Raw genomic sequence first — 21,269 nt, 5'->3', positions numbered from 1 at the left:
GACTATCTCTTTTGAATTTGTTGTAATCGACCGAAGATATAATGAATTCCATAACAAAACTAACTTTTGACGCAAACAGTAGGCACAAATTCCCACCAACTCACACACTCTCTTTTACTTCATGAGAATGGTGGGAAATGTGCCACATAGGCGTCAAGAAGGAAATCACCTCCTATGATAAGAATATCCATTAATCTCATATATATATATATATATATATAAAATAAAACATATTATTGCCACTTTTTATCGCAAAGCATTGTAGAATCGTGGTAAAATATTCCAAAATCAAACTCTCTTTGAAAACAAGCAATTAGGTTCCCACAATCAAACTTGTTCATCATTAGGTATAAATATAAATTTGTTTAAATAAATTGTGTTTGTGGTATAAATATGCATATTTTGTATTTATAATTTTATTTTTTTACGTGAAGGAATGTCCTCACGACCTTCTTGTAGTCCATTATCTCTACATGGATCCTCACCTGTTGAAGGTATTAATTTTAAATTTCATTAAGTTAATTGAGGAACTTATTTACTTATATTGTTTTTATTAACATATACTAAAAAATTACTTTATTTTGAAGGATAAATGTTAAAAAAATTACTTTTTTTTCATTTCCCGCCTCCTTTTTCATTTCCCCGCTTCTGTTTTCATTTCGCTTCTGTTTTCATTTCCCCGCTCCCTCTAAAAACCCCCAAAACAGGCCAAACCCCTCTCTCTCTCTCCAAACCTCCAAATCTCTCTAGAACGATCGCTAGCAACTCCTCTCGCTGAAGAAACCTCCAGCACGCGCGCTGCACCCGCAGCTTCTCCACGCAGCACCCCCGTCTCTCACCTCCCAACTCTACCAAAACCCTTGGCGGCTCCTTCGAAAAAATAGGCCACCACCGAGTATTCCTTCTCTCAAAACCTTATTTCCCCCCTATTTTTTTGTTCATTATTTAGGTTTTTTTAGAAGAAAGTTATGATCTGAACTTTTGTTTGCAGTTTTGTTGGTTTTTTTAGAAGAAAGTTATGATCTGAACTTTTGTTTGCAGTTTTGTTGATTTATGAGGCTTGTGATTACTTATTTCGCTGGCTAAACGCAAAGAATCTGTTTGCAGTTTTGTTGATTTATGAGGCTTGTGATTACTTATTTCGCTGGCTAAACGCAAAGAATCGAAGTAAACATGCATCATTTTTTATGGATCGCTTGATATTTTGTTAGTGTTGAATCTTATAATCATGGCCCTGTAATTTTGGTGGATATAGCACGGATAGTTACATTATTTTGGTGGATAATCATGGCCCTATAATTTTAGTGTTGCAATGGGAGAGGTAGGCCAAATTACCAGATTGGTAATTAACTCGATTCTATTTTCTAATATAGTATTTATTTCTATATATTTACAGCGGAGGAGGGTGGTGAACATCTGGAGGCGGTGACCGGAGGAGAGTTTCACGGGGAGCATTGATAATTGGGTCTGGTCACTCGCGGTGTGATTTGTGAGAGTTTCACGGGGAGCAAATGAGGGGTTCAAATTTTCTTTGATGAATGAGGGGTTGGGATTTCAACAAGTTATTCAGGTTTGGTTTATTCAAAAAATATTTAACAACTATCATTATATTTCCCTTTTTCTATAATTATTTTGAATGTATATTGTAGCAGTATCAAGGTTTTCAAACAAATCAACCAGGTGACTATACATTTCCAGTAGTAAAGCGTCCTCCTTACTATAGTATGATGCAAGCAAATTGACAATTTTATTTTCCTCATCCATTTTTGGTATGATCATAAATTAACTTGTGCTTATAGCGATTTGTTGACATCTCAAATTAGGTATCAGTTCTCATCAAATAGGCAATATATATACTTGAATGTGTAGATACAGTTGACATCTCAAATTAGGTATCAGTTCTCATCAAATAGGCAATATATATACTTGAATGTGTAGATACAGGAGGATCAAGTCCAAAGAGCTCAGAGTCATGCAGATAAGTAGAAGTGCAGGTATAGCATTAACAAAGGATTTTTTTTTTGCTTATATTCTCTCTTTGCAGATTTGATGAAATTTATTGAATCTTTTTGGACTAGTTAATCCATAACATGTTCTTATACATGTTTTTATTTATTTATTTATTTATTTATTTATATTTGTAGAAGTTTGCAACGTGGAGAGTTAAACATGCTCCGAGTTGTCAAACTGAAAAGCTTGTTCAAAATCAAATGGAGAGTCCTCATTTTGTTTGCGTGGTTCGATATTGGTTTAAAACTGAAAAGCTTGTTCAAAATCAAATGGAGAGTCCTCATTTTGTTTGCGTGGTTCGATATTGGTTTAGAAGTTGGAATTTTAATGTATGAAATCTCTATAGCACTTGCAAGAGTTTTCTATCATATAAAAGCGACCTTTCGAATAGTTAGTGAAACATTTATCTCTTTCCTCTTCTTATTTTTCAGATATAGTTCATTGATCCAACCTGTTAAAAATTACATGGTATATATTTATTTTTCTTAATCAAATAAAAGGAGTAATTTACATGGTATATATTTATTTTGTTTTTACTTGTGGTGCAATGAATATAAATGATAACACAGGGAATAATCTTTAAACTATTAACTTCCTAAATTTATTCATATTTGCACACATGTATTTCTAATTAGAATTTCTAATTTATGATATTTTTTGGCGTTTGACGAGCATGAAGTTCATAGTGGTGGGGAGGTATATATAACGTGACATATATGTGTTTATTATGATATTTTTGGTATATATCTTATGCGGAGTGATAATCTTTTCAGGTTAGAGGAGGTACTCTCGTAGGGAGCAGCAGTACGATACGACGTTCTAATGCAGACGATGCTGTAATAAGGATGCCGACAACGACGATGACGAGGAGTGAGTGAGACTTGTGTTAAGACATATTATGACTTTTAAATTTTACCTATATGTAATATATTTGTGATTTTATTGCGTAGTGAATGAATATTATTTGAGCATGCGAGATGTATTGTGATTGTGATTATATGATGAGCATTGTTCAATATTGTGGATTGACAGATGAAATTGGATGAGTATTCATTTGGAATGTGAATGTATATCATGGTTGATTTTATGATATATTGTTAAATATTATCATTGGATTGATGTCGATACAGGTTATATGTGTATTCTCGTATGAGAGGCTATCAGAAAATTAAATTTTTTTGCGTAAATATATACATTGGCGACGGATTTCCCCGTCGCCAATGCACATTGCCGACGAGGAAATCCGTCGCTAATGCTAAAACATTGGCGACGACGGGGTTTACCAGTCACCAATGTTTTAAGCATTGGCGACGGATTTTTCGTCGCCGTCGCCAATAAGCATTAGCGACGGGGAAATCCGTCACCAATGCTTAAAATATTGGCGACGGTAAACCCCCGACGCCAATGTTTTAGGCATTGGTGACGGATTTTCCCATCGCCAATGTGTATTGGCGACGGGGGAATCCGTCGCCAATGTTAAACATTAACGACGGATTTACCCGTCGCCAATGTTTATTGCGACGAAACAACCATCGCCAAAGAAATCCGTCGCCAATAGTCGTCCGTCGCTAATAAGTATTGGCGACGGGAACCCGTCGCCAATACTTATTGGCGACGATATTATTGGCGACGGATCCATTTTCGTCACCAATATGTATTGGTGACGGATTTTGGGGTATTGGTGACGGATTTCCCGCGCCAATGCCCTGTTTTCTACTAGTGCTCTCTCATCTCTCCGCTCAGATCGCGCCATCACCGACCCCCTCCTCCTCACCACCGCCCGAAAGCGCCGCCGCCCAAGCTCGGCCAAGCCCTCGACGTCCCCGTTCAGCGTCGCCGTCGTCCCCTTGCCCTAGCCATCACCTCCCCTCCTCCTCTCCAGCTCCCGAGATCGCCGCCGCTGAGCGTCGCCGCCGGGTCAGCGCCGTCTACTCCTCCTCGCCGTCGAGCTCAGCCCTCGTCATTAGCCACGCCTCCGATGGCATTCGAGCTCAGCCCTCAGGTGTATCGCCGCCTCCGGAGCTCGACCAAACCCTCGACGTCTGCCCTCATGGCTTCGAACAAATTGAAAGAGTCGACGTCTTCGAATTCTTCAAAATCAAAGCCTACCTCTTCTAAATGCAATAATCCTCCAACTTCGTAAGTAATTTGCCATGATATATCTAATTTTTAACTCTTTCTGAATTATAATTTTTGTTGTAAGCCATGATGTATAATGTTTGTGTTAATAAACTTGTTAATATGCGTCTTAATTTGCCCAAATATATTTAATTTTTAACTCTTTCTGAATTATAATTTTCTTGTAGGGCTAAGATAACACACTTGAGAATTCCGGCCAATTTGTGTTATTTTCGAGATTTAATTGATAAGCGAATAATATTAGATGAAAGACACATAAAATCCCTACAGACGACACCTTTTCACAACTTTCTCAATATACCCACATCCTTGAGAAATGAGCAAATAGCAATTGATTGCTTGATTCAAAATTTTAATCCCGATAAATGCTCATTCATGATTGGGAATAAAAATTGTGTGTTCGGTATAGATGATATTCACCGAATTACCGGATTGCCAAAGGAGGGAATTCCGATAAAAATGAGTGGGGCAGCGGCTAATACAATCTACACCTATTTTGTAAAGAATTATAAGAAAGCCGATGAGGAAAAGAAGGCGGTGATTTCGGGGAAGCGCGATAGAATGGCCGAGATGATTGTAGATATGATTAATGAAGACCCTATAATATGTGTGAAACTTATTGTGGCTTTCATTATCGGCTTCATATTATGCCCGCGGACATGTAAGACATGTCCCTTGTGGGCGTTTAGATATGCGGAGCAGTTATCAACTTTGCATAAATATAATTGGTGCCATGCGGTGTTCACTTTTCTTTGCAAAGAGATGAGTAAATCAAAGAAGTCTCTCTTAGTATGCGGGAATTAGGTCAGCGCTCAAATGTCGGGTACATGGGTGGTTTTTCCTCCGTTTTACTGGTGAGTTAAATGAACATTATTTTGTATATCTTTTCATTTTGATAATGATTATTGTTTATGCACATGCTAATGTGTAGTTTCTTTTTTGTAGGTTTGGTTTTATGAAAAAGTGGGGGAATTAGAGTATACTTCAGATGTTGAAAGGTTACCGCTGCTCTTTTGTGTGAAGAGTACTGGAAAGTGGAGGAGGACTACTATGAACAAATTATATAGAGTCCCGAAGTTGGTTACGGATAATGGCCAAGAGAATACTCCTCTTATTCATACGGCATCGCCAATAGTATTTGTACATATCGTTGCTCTAATAGTTCATTATTTTATGTCCCTTTTGTTAGTATCTATGTTTGCAACTATAGTATACGTACTAATACTAGCTTTTTTTGTCAAATAGGAATCAAGGAAAGCTGAATTAATTTTCTTAATTGCGGAGAAGACGTACGAGTTGAATGAGCTCACTACAGAATTACGAGAATTAGAAGAGCGTAGTGCTAGATGCCAAAAAAAAACCAAGGAGAAAGAGGATGACGGAAATGTAACTGAAGAAAAAAAAATCAAAGAGGATATGGAAGCTAAGGAATATGAGAATTTGGAAGGAACTGGGGAAGCCGATTTATGTGATGACTTTGTGATGAGCGCAAGAGACGTGAGAATTTTAGAAGATGCTCGGTGAGTTTAGTTTTTTAAATTTTCTTGCAATTTTAATTTTTATATTTTCCATATAATTCTTGTGTAACTCTTTGTTAATTATATGCCTTCTCGACTCTATAGAGATGTTTCTCAAAAAGATGAAGGTGGTAATGAGAATAACAGAGAAACGCCATCTATCAAACGGGCTGTCGGAAAGAGGGAGAGGAAGGATGGACCCTCTGTTACTTCACCTTATATGCCTCTAGATCAACCAAAGGAAGGCACAAAGAAGAGACGTGTCATCCAGATATTGGATAGTCCTGATGGGAAAAAAAGTACAAAAATGAAGAAGGCTTCATACCTACATCTAGAGACTATCCAGGTAAGGCACTGGCGTTTGATTATGAGAACAAATTAATTGAAGACTTTCTACAATCGAGAATGAACAGGTAACTGTTACTGACTTATTCTAATAATAATCTTTGAATTTACTTAATTCTAGTAGCAATTTTCTCACAATGTACTTGCATATAGTGATACGTACATTTGGAAGTGTGCCGAAGCAAGCGTATCTCGCTTAGATGCTTATATACTATTAACGGGAGGTGAACTCAGTGACGATGTAGGTTCTAAACAATTGTGTTATTGATTGTTTGATGTTGTATATAAAATAATTTATATTAACTATTTTATTCATTCATGGTAATTTTTGTAGGTGATCGATGCATTTGTTATTCGGCTTTGTAACAAGATTGAAACAACTGATAGTTATGATCGAAAGATACATGTCACAAGACCTTGGCTTGCAGTAAGTATATCCTTGTTTTTTTCACTAATTGGTGGATATTATTATTATGTTATCCCACAATGTTGACATTATTGCATCTTTTAGCAAGCATTTCTAGAAGGAAATCTTGAAATGGTGGCAAAACGAATGAAGGAAAATGTTTCTCAGCAGAAGTTCTTGGAGTGTGAAAGAATTCTGATCCCGATTGTCAGCTCCGGACATTGGCACCTGGTAGAGTTAGTGAGAGAGGAGACAAAATTCTATCACTACTCCTCAATCAACTCCCCCATTTATACCGCCGATGCTGTGAAATTTATAAATAAGTTTATGAGTTTCATTGAGAGTAATTGGGGATTGGGGAAATTGGAGCATCATGGTCTTGTGTCAGTTGCCGTGCCACAACAAGGACCGTAAGTGTTTCATGCATTTCTAATTTAATTGTTCATTTTTTTGTTTCATTGTCATTTTCAATATTGTAATATTTTTCCCTTAAATGCAGAACGTTAGATTGCGGGATCTTTATGATTGAATTCATTAACAGCATTGTCGAAAAACGGTCGATAACAATTTCAAAAGGAGATTGTGCAAAATATAGAGCAAGGTTTTGTGCTGCTCTTTTGTATGCACGCGATTCACCTTTTTTGTAAATATTATTTTAATTTTCTCCAAGGTTTTTGTTGTGTATTCAATGTTGTAAGTATGTTCATGTTGTTAATATGTTGTTAATTGTTTTGCGTGTACATTTACAGACAACTACGTTGTTGTTGTGTGTTGTAAGTATTTTCATGTTAAATGAGAAGTGAGCTAGGGCTAACATAGCCACCAGAGCAAAAACTTGTGCTAAAAATAACGTCAGCCCACAGTAGAACTAACTCGAGAAGGGATAGAACTAATAGGAGGGCAGCTAGAACTAACAAGCGTGAGGTAGGGCTAACATGGACACCAGAGCAAACACTTGTGCTAGAAATAACGCCAGCCCGCAGTAGAACTAACTCGAGAAGGGATAGAACTAACAGGAGGACAACTAGAACTAACAAGCGGTTAGGTAGGGCTAACATGGCCAACAGAACACACACTTGTGCTAGAAATAACGCCAGCCCGCAGTATAGAACTAACTCGAGAAGGGATAGAACTAACAGGAGGGCAGCTAGAACTAACAAGCGTGAGATAGGGCTAACATGGACACCAAAACAAACACTTGTGTTAGAAATAACGCCAGCCCGCAGTAGAACTAACTCGAGAAGTGATAGAACTAACAGGAGGGCAGCTAGAACTAACAAGCGTGAGGTAGGGCTAACATGGCAACCAAAACAAATACTTGTGCTAGAAATAACGCCAGCCCGCAGTAGAACTAACTCGAGAAGGGATAGAACTAACAGGAGGGCAGCTAGAACTAACAAGAAGTGAGGTAGGGCTAACATGGCCAACAGAACACACACTTGTGCTAGAAATAACGCCAGCACGTAGTAGAACTAACTCCAGATATTGTAGAACTAATAGTAGGACAGCTAAAACTAATAAGAAGTGATCTAGGCCTAACATGGGCAATAGAACAAACACTTGTGCTAGAAATGAAGCCAGCACGAAGTAGAACTAACTCGAGATGGGCTAGAACTAACATGAGGGAAGCTCGCGTACTAACTAGGAGTGGGCTAGGGCTAACATGGCCGCGTGAACAAATACTTGTGCTAGAGATAACGCCAGCACGAAGTAGAACTAACTCGAGAAGTGGTAGAACTATTCAGGAGGGCAGCTAGAACTTATATAACCAATAGAACCAAAACTTAAACTAGAACTTAAAGTTATCTGGAGGTGGAAATAACAAGAGATCAGCTAGAACTATCACATTTAATCTAGAACTAACATAGTCATTAGAACACAACTAGAACTAACATAGGCATTAGAACCCACATTTAAACCAGACCTTGTGTTAGCTAACACGAGAATGGCAAGAACTAACACGGAAACGGCTAGAACGAACATTAACCCAGGTAGAACTAATATATTCAATAGATCCAACACTTAAACTAACATTATTCACTTGCACTTGGCTGTGAAGGTTACCGAGATATTATAAGTTTGACTGCATTCATTGTTTTTGCATAGTTCCCAAGGTTGAAGAGTTAACTCACCTTGCAAAAGTGCAGTCCCAAGGAGGAGAGTTATGATAAAAGAAATGATAGGGGCACACCCTTGGGCACACCACCAACCACATAATATGAGGATCCGGGTTCGAAGGGATATGTCTTTCTTGGGAACACGCGGAGTTAGAGCTAGCAAGAAATGAGGTAGAACTAACGCGATCTAAACAAAAGCTAACACTTACTGTATTATAACTAACACGAAGCTAGAAATAACAATAAATGGGAAAGAACTAACGGGGTATCAACTAGAACTAACACTTACTCTATTAAAACTAACTAGAATCGAGTTAGAACTAACAGAACCACGAAGTAGTCCAATAGAACTGACAGGAGGACAGCTAGAACTAACATGGGCAATAGAACAAAATTGACTAGCTGGAACTAACAATTAGGTAGAACTAACGCGAGCTAAACTACAGCTAACACTTACAGTATTATAACTAACACGAATCTATAAATAGCAATGAGGTACAAAACGTTGCCCAAGTGATATAGCAATTCTTTATGTTAGTTCTAATTGCCAAAGTTGTAGGACTCTTCAACAGCTTTTTAACAAATCTTAAATCACCTCATTCCGAGTTCGGGCGGAAAAATTACAGTGAAAACAACAATTAGAACTTACATGGTGTAGATTAGAACTAACATGGTATAAGTTAGAACCAACAAGACATAAGTTAGAACTAACGTGGCATAACTTAGAACTAACAAGGCACAAACTGGTCATTTTCTATCTGATTCCGCTCGAATCTGGAAAATCTCAAATGCTAAAGTTGTAGGACTCTTCAACAGCTTTCCAATAAATCTTAAATCGCCTCATTCCGAGTTCGGACGGAGAAATTACAACGAAAACAACAATGTAAACTAACATCGTGTAGATTAGAACTAACATGGCATAAGTTAGAAAAACACAATGGTGTTGTGTTTTTCCCTTAAAACATTTTCAAAACACTATGTTAAGTGTTTTTGGTCTACACTAGTTTGACCCATTACAACATTAGTATTAAACATATTATTAATATATTAAACATTAATTATAATAAAATATATTGTAAATAAAATGTTACAATATTTAGTTTACATTATTATATTATTAGAAGTATTAAATATAATACAATATAAAATTGTATAATGTATTATAATGTTCTATTGTACTTAATGAGTTATATTATATTATAATTATTACATATTATTTTCAAATAATTATATATTTAATAATTTTGGTATATCAAATTGTTATCAAATTGTTATGGTTATATATTATATTATATTTTTAAAATAACCTTATTTTATTATTAATATAATATAATATTATACTATTGTTAATATAATATAATATTATACTCTCATTCATATAATATAATATTATTAATAATGTTAATATTATGTTATGACTAGTATGTTATTAATAAATTAATATATTATAAATATTTTAATATTATGTAATATATTATGGTCTTTAATAGGTCTGAGTTTATTAATAGTAATTTAATAATACATTAATAATTTATGATATATATAAATAGGTATTATGAATATATTATTTTTTCATTAACATATTTTAGCAATAAATTATGTTAGATATTACATTAACATATTAACTCTATATTAATTACATTTAATATATTATGTTAGATATTATATTAACACCTTCTCAAACTCAAAACCAAATCACCAAAATTAAATATTATTTTAGGTGTTTAGAAAAAGTGTTCGTTTTTGGGTTGAAGACGATTTAGCTCAAAAAACACCATGGTATCCATACGGGAGCCTAAGTCATTTGTTTTACTGGTTTTATTAGTTCTAGCTTAGATGTTGTAAGTTCTATCATCTGCCGTGTTAAGTCTAACTGCATTCATGTTAGTTCTATCGCCAGCTAGCGCTAGTTATAGTTTAAGTATTGGTTCTATCGTCTTTGTTAGTTCAAGCTTAGTTGTTGTAAGTTCTCGCTTCTCTAGTAATAGATCTAGCTGTTCTCGTGTTATTTCGACCTCCATATAACTTTAAGGTCTAGTTTAAGTGTTGGATCTATTGTACTTAATGAGTTATATTATATTATAATTATTACATATTATTTTCAAATAATTATATATTTAATAATTTTGGTATATCAAATTGTTTTGGTTATATATTATATTATATTTTTAAAATAACCTTATTTTATTATCAATATAATATAATATTATACTATTGTCAATATAATATAATATTATACTCTCATTCATATAATATAATATTATTAATAATGTTAATATTATGTTATTACTAGTATGTTATTAATAAATTAATATATTATAAATATTTTAATATTATGTAATATATTATGGTCTTTAATAGGGCTGAGTTTATTAATAGTAATTTAATAATATATTAGTAATTTATGATATATATAAATAGGTATTATGAATATATTATTTTTACATTAACATATTTTAGCAATAAATTATGTTAGATATTACATTAACATATTAACTCTATATTAATTACATTTAATATATTATGTTAGATATTATATTAACACCTCCTCAAACTCAAAACCAAAACACCAAAATTAAAACTTATTTTAGGTGTTTAGAAAAAGTGTTGCGTTTTTGGGTTGAAGACGATTTAGCTCAAAAAACACCATGGTATCCATACGGGAGCCTAAGTCATTTGTTTTACTGGTTTTCTTAGTTCTAGCTTAGATGTTGTTAGTTCTATCATCTGCCGTGTTAAGTCTAACTGCATTCATGTTAGTTCTATCGCCAGCTAGCGCTAGTTATAGGTTAAGTATCGGTTCTATCGTCTTTTTACATTTAATATATTATGTTAGATATTATATTAACACCTCCTCAAACTCAAAACCAAAACACCAAAATTAAAACTTATTTTAGGTGTTTAGGAAAAGTGATAATGTTTTGGGTTTAAGACGATTTAGCTCAAAAAACACCATTTTATCCATACGGGAGCCTACGTCATTTGTTTCACTTGTTTTGTTAGTTCTTTCTTAGATGTTGTAAGTTCTATCGTCTGACGTGTTAAGTCTAACCGCATTCATGTTAGTTCTATAGCCGGCTAGCGCTAGTTAGAGCTTAAGTATTGGATCTAGCGTCTTTGTTCGTTCCAGCTTAGTTGTTGTAAGTTCTCGCTTCTCCAGTGATAGATCTAGCTGTTCTCGTGTTATTTCCACCTCCATATAACTTTAAGTTCTAGTTTAAGTGTTGGATCTATTGTATATGTTAGTTCTACCTCGCTTCTCCAGTAATAAATCTTAAATCACCTCATTCCGAGTTCGGGGGAAGAAATTACAGTGAAAACAACAATTAGAACTAACATGGTGTAGATTAGAACTAACATGGTATAAGATAGAACCAAAAAGACATAAGTTAGAACTAACATGGCATAACTTAGAACTAACATGGCACAAACTGGTCATTTTCTATCTGATTCCGCTCGAATCTGGGCAATAGAAGAATATAGACTAAGCTGGAACTAACAATACAAACCAAGATCTAAACTTGTGAACAAGTCCATAAACCTAACAATACAAAGACTAAACAACAGATAGCTTCACAACAACAGTAGAATTAAATGCAAACAGCAAATAAGCTTAACAACAAACAGATTAGATTTGACAACAGAGTGCTAAACTACGCAACCAGTCCATAAGCTTGACAACAGAGTGCTAAACTTCGCAATAAATCGGAGAGGTTGAAAACCAAAACATAACCTTGACAATCCGTCCATAAGCTTGACAACACAACGCCAAACATAACAATACAACCAGTCCATAATCTTTACAATAAAATATGATGACTTAACAAAACAACCTTGTATTAAAGTAATGTCAACTGCATGTACAATCTGTGTCTTTGCTCTTAGTTCCAGTATCTTGGGTGAGTATACCTGGCTCCCTTCAATGAGCTTGTGCAATAACAACAGTTAAGATTCATAAGCGCATGGAATACGATCAATTCAGACGGGTCAATACGTGAATCACCTAGGAAGGCATGCGAATGCTAGCAAAAAGATAGTCCTCTGGCTTACGTTAACACTGTATAGCTATAGAGTGTTAACGTATGCCAGAGGACAATTCTCTCCAGCATTTGCATGCCTCCCCAAGTGATTCACGCATGACCCATCTGAATTGATCGTATTCCATGCGCTTATGAATCTTAACTGGGCGTTAATGTACAAACTCTTTGAAGGGAGCCAGGTATATTCACCCACTGATGGAAGTAAGAGCAAAGACAATGGGGATAACATCTTCATCAGCGTGAGGGATATCCAAGATCCACATCAGCATGCGTCCCAGGCAGGCCATGACCTTCATCGGATGTACAGGAACTAGCCATGATTTTACAACGCCATATATACAGGGGAACTTGAAGGTGTAGGGGAGAGGGTAAAAGTATGGGGTTTATAAATAAACGAGGAAGAGTCTACAGAGAGTCGGCGATGGGGAGATCCGAAAAAGATTGCGCCGAAAAGGTAATCAATCCTATCCTGGGGTTGAACAGGCTTTGGGGATAGTGATGTTGCCGCGTGGGATGTGGGGATAGGTTCCGTACCAGGTTATCATGAGATTTATGAGAGGGGTGTTAGGGGCACACCCTTCGACACACCACAAACCACAACCCCCCTCTATCTACAGTGCAGGGGCCCCACATGTGCTTTTTTTTAAAAAATCACATGTGGGGCCCCTGCACTATAGATACAGTGCAGGGGCCCCACATGTGCTTTTTTTTAAAAAATCACATGTGGGGCCCCTGCACTATAGATAGAGGGGGGGTGTTGTTGGTGGTGTGCCCAAGGGTGTGCCCTTATCATTTCTTTATGAATATCCTGGTATTATCGATTCACCCAGAATAGTCACACATCCCACCTATTCGCGTCTTTCCAAGACAGGTCCTAACATCACTTTTCACGTCATATTTTCATGGTGTTAGCTTTTATATATGTAGGAGTACAAACTTTGATGTTAGTTCTATTTGAGTTAATGTTAGTTGTTGGTTATAGTGAGTATGTTAGCCCTCGTTAATTCAATGTTAGTTCTATCATTCTTGCGTTATTTCTACTTCGTGCTGGTGTTAGTTCGAGCCCAAGTGTTTGTTTTGGTGGCCATGTTAGCCCTATATCACTTATTGATAGTTCTAGCTGTCATCCTGTTAGTTCTAGTTCATCTAAAGTTAGTTCTAATTCGTGCTGGCGTTAGTTCTGTCACAAGTAGTTCTTCTGGTTGCCATGTTATCCCTAGCTCACTCCTATTCAGTTCTAGCTCACTTCTTGTTAGTTCTAGCCATCCTCCTGTTAGTTCTAGCCCTTCTCGGGTTAGTTCTACTTCGTGCTGGCGTTAGTTCGAGCCCATGTGTTTGTTGTGGTGGCCATGTTAGCCCTATATCACTTATTGATAGTTCTAGCTGTCATCCTGTTAGTTCTAGTTCATCTAAAGTTAGTTCTACTTCGTGGGTTGCCATGTTATCCCTAGCTCACTCCTATTCAGTTCTAGCTCACTTCTTGTTAGTTCTAACCGTCCTCCTGTTAGTTCTAGCTCTTCTCGCGTCAGTTCTATTCGTGCTGGCGTTAGTTCGAGCCCAAGTGTTTGTTGTGGTGGCCATGTTAGCCCTATATCACTTATTGATAGTTCTAGCTGTCATCCTGTTAGTTCTAGTTCATCTAAAGTTAGTTCTACTTCGTGCTGGCGTTAGTTCCGTCACAAGTGTCAGTTCTGGCTGCCATGTTATCCCTAGCTCATTTCTTGTTAGTTCTAGTGCTCTTCCTATTAGTTCTAGTCCATCTCGTGTAAGTTTTACTACGAGATGGGCGTTAGTTCTAAGGGGTTAAGAACATTTGATTTTCTTTCAAGTGGGGGGAAAGGAAAGCATTGTTTTTCCAAAGTATCGGATTTTAAAAACAAACGTAAAATAGTGTCGAGGAGTGTGCAGTGGAGACATCATGTAACAAGGCCCCTTGTATTCTCCCCCACGTGGATAAGCCCTAAATACACACAGTATTTGTGACGAGGCCCCAACGTATAGGATTTTATAAAAAGTGCCCGGAAAGTTACGAACTTGCCCATCTGAAAGGACTAACATGGGTTACTGCGCCCCCTCCCTACTCAAGTACCCTTTCTCACTCTCACTCTCTCTCTCTCTCTCTTCCACCGCTTAGGAGCCAAAACTCTCCAACTTCCAATTTTCTCGTCGGATTTCAACAGTGGTAAGGATATCGCCGAAAAAATGTCGTCCGTGGAAGTAGAATCCGTTAACGATTCTGAAGTCGCTCATTGCGCCGATTCGAAGGGAAAAGATGGTTCATCTGGGATTGGCAGCGCAGAGGAAGCCACTCAAACCCTCTTGGTCATGCAAAGCCAGGCAGTCGAAACGCGAGACCGAGAAAGAAAAATGGCAGAGGTTGGACGTACCAGCGAACCGTCCCCAAAAAAGCAGTATGTGCTAGGTTATATAATATTTTGTGACCTGACGTAATTTGCCCTAATTTTAGTTCATCCTAAACACTGATAGGTTCAAGCACAGCCCATGTTGGTTCTGGTTTGAGTCAATGTTAGTTATAGATTGAGTTCATGTTAGTTTTATAACAGCCCGCGTTAGTTCTATTAGATGACGTTAGTGTTAGGTCTAATTTCAGTGGGCGTTAGTTCTAATTTAACTTGAAAATTTTATTTCTTTACAGGAAAAAACTTGCTTATACTGAATCAGTTGAATCAATAAGGCTAAATGCCAATTTCGGGGCGTATTGGGAATTCATTAAGCGGATTGCCCCGAAGATGCGCCAGTGGCACAGGGATGCGTACCGTGGCTCTATATTTGAGCACTATATTTTATTTGGGCCTCCTGCGCCTGATCGCCCCTTACTGGAACTGCTGCTGAGCTATTATGATGAAGCCAATGGCAAATTTTCTATCCCTGATTCAAAGACTAGTGGGGTGAAAAGAGTTAAATTTGATATACCAAGGGTCCACAACCATACATATTTCCCAGTTAATGGAGAAGTCCCAAGTATCAATCGGGACTCAAAAAACAGAATCTGGGTGCAATACTTCGCTCCTCTTTTCAAGACTGAAGAGGGGAAGAAGTTAAAAAAAGCAACAATCACCCATCGCAGATACCTCGAAGGGCAACTGGAGAGGCTTGTGGAATCTACAGAACAGCAGGATATCCAAGACTTTGTTCTGCTGCAAATTCTGTACCAATGCTCTTTGATATGGTGCCCCAGATGCGGGGAGGGTATCCCTAGACCTATACTCAGGTACCTGGATAGCATTGAGAGGGTCAATGGAGTTGCATGGGCCCAATTAATTTATTCAGAAATTATCAGGGGCATTGGGGTTGCTTTGAAGGGCAAGAAGAAGCCAGGGGTGACATATGTCCCAGGTTGCATGACACTATTGTGTGTAAGTTCCATGTTTTACTCACTCAGCAAGTATTTTTGTTCTGATTTATGTCATGTGAGTTCTAATGTATGGTCATGTTAGTTCTAGTTTTTTCCATGTTAGTTCTAACTTATTTCATGTTAGTTCTAATTGGGGTCATGTTGGTTTTATCTGTGGATATAAGTTAGAACTAACAGAGATCATGTTAGTTCCAATTTATGCCATGTGAGTTCTAACTTTTAGCATGTTAGTTCTAGCTACACCCATGTTTTATTTACTTCGTTAATCATTTTAGTTCTAATTTATGCCTTGCTAGTTCTAATTTGAGTGCTTAATGTATTTGTTACAGCTTTGGTACTACGAGATGACCGGCATAAAGAAATATGCCTACGTCGAGTACTCCAAACCTCCAATGATATATTGGGCTTCAGCGGATGTGAAAGTCTCATCTCTGAGGGTGAGGACAATAACATCAAAGGCTAAGGCAGCTTCAATAGCTTTTGTCCATAGGCCTATTGTGGAAGTAGGGCCTGCTCCTTCAAATATACGTGCACTTCCCGCGGTACCGAGGGGCGAAGGAGTGCATCATAAGCCTAAGGCAAAGAGGAAGGCGAATGAGGAGGAAACGAGGAAGAACTTATCAATAGGCTATGTAAGTACAATGTTAAGTCTAACTTATTTCACGTTAAATGTAAACAACATCCATGTTAGTTCTAATCCTATTTTATAATATAATCTCCAAACCATCTCAGATCATTGCAAAGCATATTGACGATTCCATTGATGATGAAGAGGTGGAGAATCTACCCATTGAGCAGCAGCTTGCTTTTTGGAGAAATTCTGCTAAATGTCTCAAACGAATACTATCTGCCACAAAGCAGAGCAAGAGTACATATTGTAAAGAATTTATGATTGAGATCAACAGGCTAAACACAATAGTTCAAAAGCTTGGAAGCCATGATGAGATTATAGACCCGGTGGTGCTAAAGGCAAATATCAAACAGAAAATTGTGGATAGGAGGAAGTTGAAGACACGGGTAACTGAGGAGGAACAGCATGGCAAATCAAGCAGAGCACATAAGGAAGGCGCCACCATGCAAGAAGCTGTACATAAGAATGTTGAAGAGGTTGCTGAGGAGCCTGTTGATGATTTTGTTGTACATGGGTGCGATGTTGATTTGGGGGTCACCACAATGGAAGGCAAAGTTGTGGATGAAGCCCCCGAGAATAAAGATGAGGAGAGTGTAGATAGAGAAGATATTATTGTAGATAATAAGATTGAGGAGGATGTAGATAAGGTGGATGAAAATGTAGATAGGGAAGTGGAGAATGCAGATAGGGTAAAGGAGCATGTTGATAACGAAGAGGGGATTGTACATAAAAAGGAGGAGATTGTAGCCCCTGAAGACGAGCATGTTGGTAGAGAAGGGGAGAATGTAGAGATTCGTGCTGAGGAGATTGTACATAAAGGGGAGGAGCCTGTTGATATGGGAGAGGAGCATGTTGGTGGAGAAGGGGGGGGATGTAGATAGCAATGCTGAGGAGGATGTAGATACTTCACACCAGGTGGACAATATTATAGAAGATCTGTCAAGGAGTGTGCAATCGGAGACAGATGAAGCAGCTCCACCAAGGAATAAGCCCAAGGCAGGTAGTCCACCGCCGAAAAGGGAAAGCAAGAGATCTAAATGGAAGAGGACCCCTTACACAGAGGGAAAAGGAAAGAAAAAGCAAAAAGAAATGATAGATCTCATATCAAGTCCTGAATATGTACATACAGAGAAGAAAGTTTCCCATTTTTACCCCGGCAACCAATATCCCACTTGGGATGCGTTGAGGTTGAAGCCAATGTCAGCGGAGGAGAAAGTTTTATTGGGCGAGCTAAATAAAGAGGTTTCAAACCCTGATTTTTTGACATCCGCATAATAAATAGTTCTGGTGCCTTTGTACATAATTTTAGGATATCATCTGCCGTATCAGCCAGACTCGATACGGCTGAAAATAATTGTCTAACCAAATTTTACTCCCAAAAGATTCACAGGTAAGTTTCAATTGACCATTTATATGCTAGTTCATCCCATTGTTAGTCCTAATTCATGTTTTGTTATGCTTTTCAGGAGATATGATGTCATAAGAACAGCCAACAGCAGTATAAACAGAGAAGAGCTGTTGTATTTGCTTCGTGGTGGCCGACTTGATGACAATGTTAGTTTATACATGCTTAATAATTGATAATGTCTTTCGCGTATTGTATTTTAATGTTTCATTGATGTTACAGATGGAAGAGTCATTATTGGACACGCTTCAGCAAGAGGCATATGACAAAAAATTTGGAGTCGTCTCAGTGTTCTTTCTTGTAAGTACATGTCAATTCTCAATTAACGTGTTAGTTCTATCATGAGTCATGTTAGTTCTAGTTCGTTCAATGTTAGTTCTACCATGTGTCATGTTAGTTCTACCATTAGTCATGTTAATCCTATTTGGCACCGTGTTAGTTCTGGTTTATATCATGTTTGTTCCATCATCCATCATGCGTAATCCTGAATTCTCCCTTTTAAGTTCAACCCATACATTACTTTGTTTGCAGCACTCACTCTATGGCGTCGGGGCGGAACATTACGAGCTATTTTTGGAATATATTGAAAAATATACCGCTGTCCGTATAGAGCACCTGTTGATCCCCTTGGTCAGGGACGATCACTGGCATCATGTTCTGGTTGACTTGAAAGAAAAGATCGTGTACCACTACAGTTCAGCTGGCCACGAAGCTTGGATGGAGCCTGTTAATAAAATCATAAACTTTTTTGATGAACAACAAGTTGATTTTGTTAAGGCAAATGTTCACAGAGTGTTTAAATACCGAGCCATCAAATGCGAGCAACAAAGAGGGCGGTTAGTTCATGGCCCTAAATTGTGTTAGTATTCGATATAACGAAAATGTCTAATTTATTATTTTATGTTGCAGCTATGACTGTGGTGTGTTCATCTACCTCTATATCAGAGCAATAATTGGAGGTGGCTCGACATTGTTGGTTAATCCACCTGGCAATATCCCTAAAGCTATGCGTGCAAGACTTGCCGCTCACTTATTGATAGCTGGTTGTGCGCAGCGACATAAAGACGGCTCAGCGTATAGTGATGAATGACATGTTTATACAAATACAATAATGTAATATTATTTAATTGAAAATGCATATTTTCAGATGTATTGTTAGCTCTAACTTCGTGTCGGTTCTAAAAGAGTACTTGGTTCATCTAATTGCAATTGTGTTTGGGTTACCTCATTTCTTGTTAGCTCTAGTGGAGCGTTAGATGAACTAGAACTAACAAGATGACAGCTAGAACTAACAATAAGTGATACAGGGCTAACATGGTCACCACAACAAACACTTGGCGTTGAACTAACGCCAGCACGAAGTAGAACTAACCCGAGAAGTGCTAGAACTAACAGGAGGGCGGCTAGAACTAACAAGAAGTGAGCTAGAACTGACAAGGAGTGAGCTAGAACTGACAAGGAGTGAGCTAGGGATAACATGGCAGCCAGAACTGACACTTGTAACGGAACTAATGCCAGCACGACTTAGAACTAACTTATATACAGTCAGTTACGAACCGTATCGTGTTAGTTCTACCTCCAGCCCGCGTTATTTCCATCACAAGTGTTAGTTCTAGCTTATATACAGTCAGTTCTAGCCCATCTCGTGTTAGTTCTATCCCATCTCGTGTTAGATCTAGTTGTTTTCGTGATAGTTCTAATTGAAACTCTTGCAAAAAAGCTGTTCTACTTGAAATTCGAGGAACAGAACGAAGTAAAATTTTCTGAGTTCATAAGAAACATATTATTCAATCAGTATTTGCTCAAGTTGAAAGTAAAAAAGGAAATATTCAACATGAAAATACTTACAACGTTAGTTCTAATTGTTTTAATGTTAGTAGGCATTTATATGCAGGCAGTCCTAGATTTAAAGTGTTAGTTCTAACCGCAGCCCGCGCTATTTCTATCGCCCGTGCTGGTTATAGATGCTACGTTAGTTCTAATTGATTCAATGTTAGTTCTAGTTTACTTACAGTCAGTTCTAATTTCGCTAGCGATCTATTTGAGTAAGTGTTAGTTCTAGATGTTACATCATTTATATGTTCGCTGCTTTCCAAGACATGTCTATCACCCCAACAGTTCACATCATATATCCGCGTCTTTCCAGTTCAGGAAAGGGTGTTAAAATAGTATTTCCCTCGATATTCAAGCTTTGTCCTTTTCCACCAGCACAGGCGCCTCTCTAAATCCCTCATCCCCAAACGAATACCTATGTCCAGCATCTTCAATCTCTGTCATAAACCATCACAGATGGCTATGGATGGCACATGTACACACTGCCATGGGTCAGGGCATACTTCTCGAGATTGTCATCATGGTATTACTTCTCGTGCCCCTCCAAGGATGCTTACCGTCCCTACCAACACCGCCAGCACCATCCTATATCTCTCTGCTTTCGCAATCTTCAATCTTAGGTCAGGCCATCCATCCGTCCAGGAGCTCAGAGAGATGCTGGCTTTTCACTTCAATCGTAGTTCATGGTCCTATCAAATCAAAGAAGCACCAGGAAAGAGCTTCATGGTGCAGTTTCCATCCGTCGCCCTTCTTACCCAAGCCATAGAGCTCGGCCTGGTAGATGGGGGCACCTTTACGGGCAGATTCCGCAGATGGAAGGAGGATCTCAGGCTTTCAACGGTTCCCCAACCTTTTCCAGTATGGATCTGCCTATTCCACCTCCCATACCATCTCTGGGATTTTGACTTTCTGCAATCTCTGCTCGATGGTATCGGTGAATGCATCATGAGCTCTTGTGGTGACATAACACATGATAACTTCAAAGAATTGAAAGTGCTTCTGAAGATTAGGGATTTATCTGATGTCCCAAAGCATGTTCGTTTTCGTTACATCTCCCCAGTTGACGGGATCCTAAGGGAAGGCCACGCCGTCACGCAGGTACTCGGCAGGGGGGATTTGGAGAGGACTGAGGGACCCACTCGCATAAGCTTAGAGGCCCCGCGTGCGCAGCCTTTTAATACTGACCCAGAGTTACAGGAGGTTAGTTGGGACGGCAGGCACATGACTGTTGAGAGAGACCAATGGTTGCTGTTCCTCCAGAACCAAGGGGTCGGGGGATCCAATTTGCCGAGGGCTCTCCCCACCGCCAATGCTCCCCCCACCGCCAATGCTCCTCATCCAGATAACCCCACCGGCTCGCACAGTGGATCAACGAAACCCACCTAACCCTATGGTGTTAGTTCTACTGTGTAATTGTTAGTTCTAGTTGTGTAATTGTTAGTTCTAACGG

The 21,269-nt window shown here is 38.1% G+C and overlaps 1 protein-coding gene and 1 long non-coding RNA gene across 6 annotated transcripts; both read left to right on the top strand.

Annotated features, from left to right (window-relative positions):
• LOC109836137 lies at nt 743–3,003 on the top strand. Of its 3 annotated transcripts, XR_002245852.1 has the most exons (5): nt 743–895; nt 1,397–1,570; nt 1,653–1,823; nt 1,893–1,994; nt 2,784–3,003. It is a non-coding gene; the product is annotated as an uncharacterized LOC109836137 (long non-coding RNA). The 3 variants fall into 3 exon arrangements; XR_002245851.1 differs by having other exon boundaries at nt 1,397–1,722; XR_002245850.1 differs by having other exon boundaries at nt 1,397–1,823.
• LOC109836136 lies at nt 5,019–7,134 on the top strand. 3 transcript variants are annotated; one of them, XR_002245849.1, is made up of 7 exons: nt 5,019–5,289; nt 5,395–5,669; nt 5,772–6,079; nt 6,165–6,252; nt 6,346–6,442; nt 6,523–6,827; nt 6,917–7,134. XR_002245849.1 is itself a non-coding variant. In XM_020404028.1 (7 exons), the coding sequence occupies exons 3-7, from the start codon at nt 6,072–6,074 to the stop codon at nt 7,062–7,064; spliced, it is 642 nt and encodes a 213-aa protein (XP_020259617.1). In that variant the 5' UTR covers nt 5,019–5,289; nt 5,395–5,669; nt 5,772–6,071; the 3' UTR covers nt 7,065–7,134. The 3 variants fall into 3 exon arrangements, 2 of the variants coding, with proteins under 2 accessions (XP_020259617.1, XP_020259618.1); XM_020404028.1 differs by having other exon boundaries at nt 6,346–6,438; XM_020404029.1 differs by lacking the exon at nt 5,019–5,289 and having other exon boundaries at nt 5,298–5,669; nt 6,346–6,438.

The sequence above is a fragment of the Asparagus officinalis genome, chromosome 4 (genome assembly GCF_001876935.1).
Source record: "Asparagus officinalis chromosome 4, Aspof.V1, whole genome shotgun sequence".
In the NCBI taxonomy this organism is placed as follows: Eukaryota; Viridiplantae; Streptophyta; class Magnoliopsida; order Asparagales; family Asparagaceae; genus Asparagus; species Asparagus officinalis.
The sequence above is the reverse complement of the archived record's forward strand: the minus strand, read 5'-3'. Positions and strand labels throughout refer to the sequence as shown.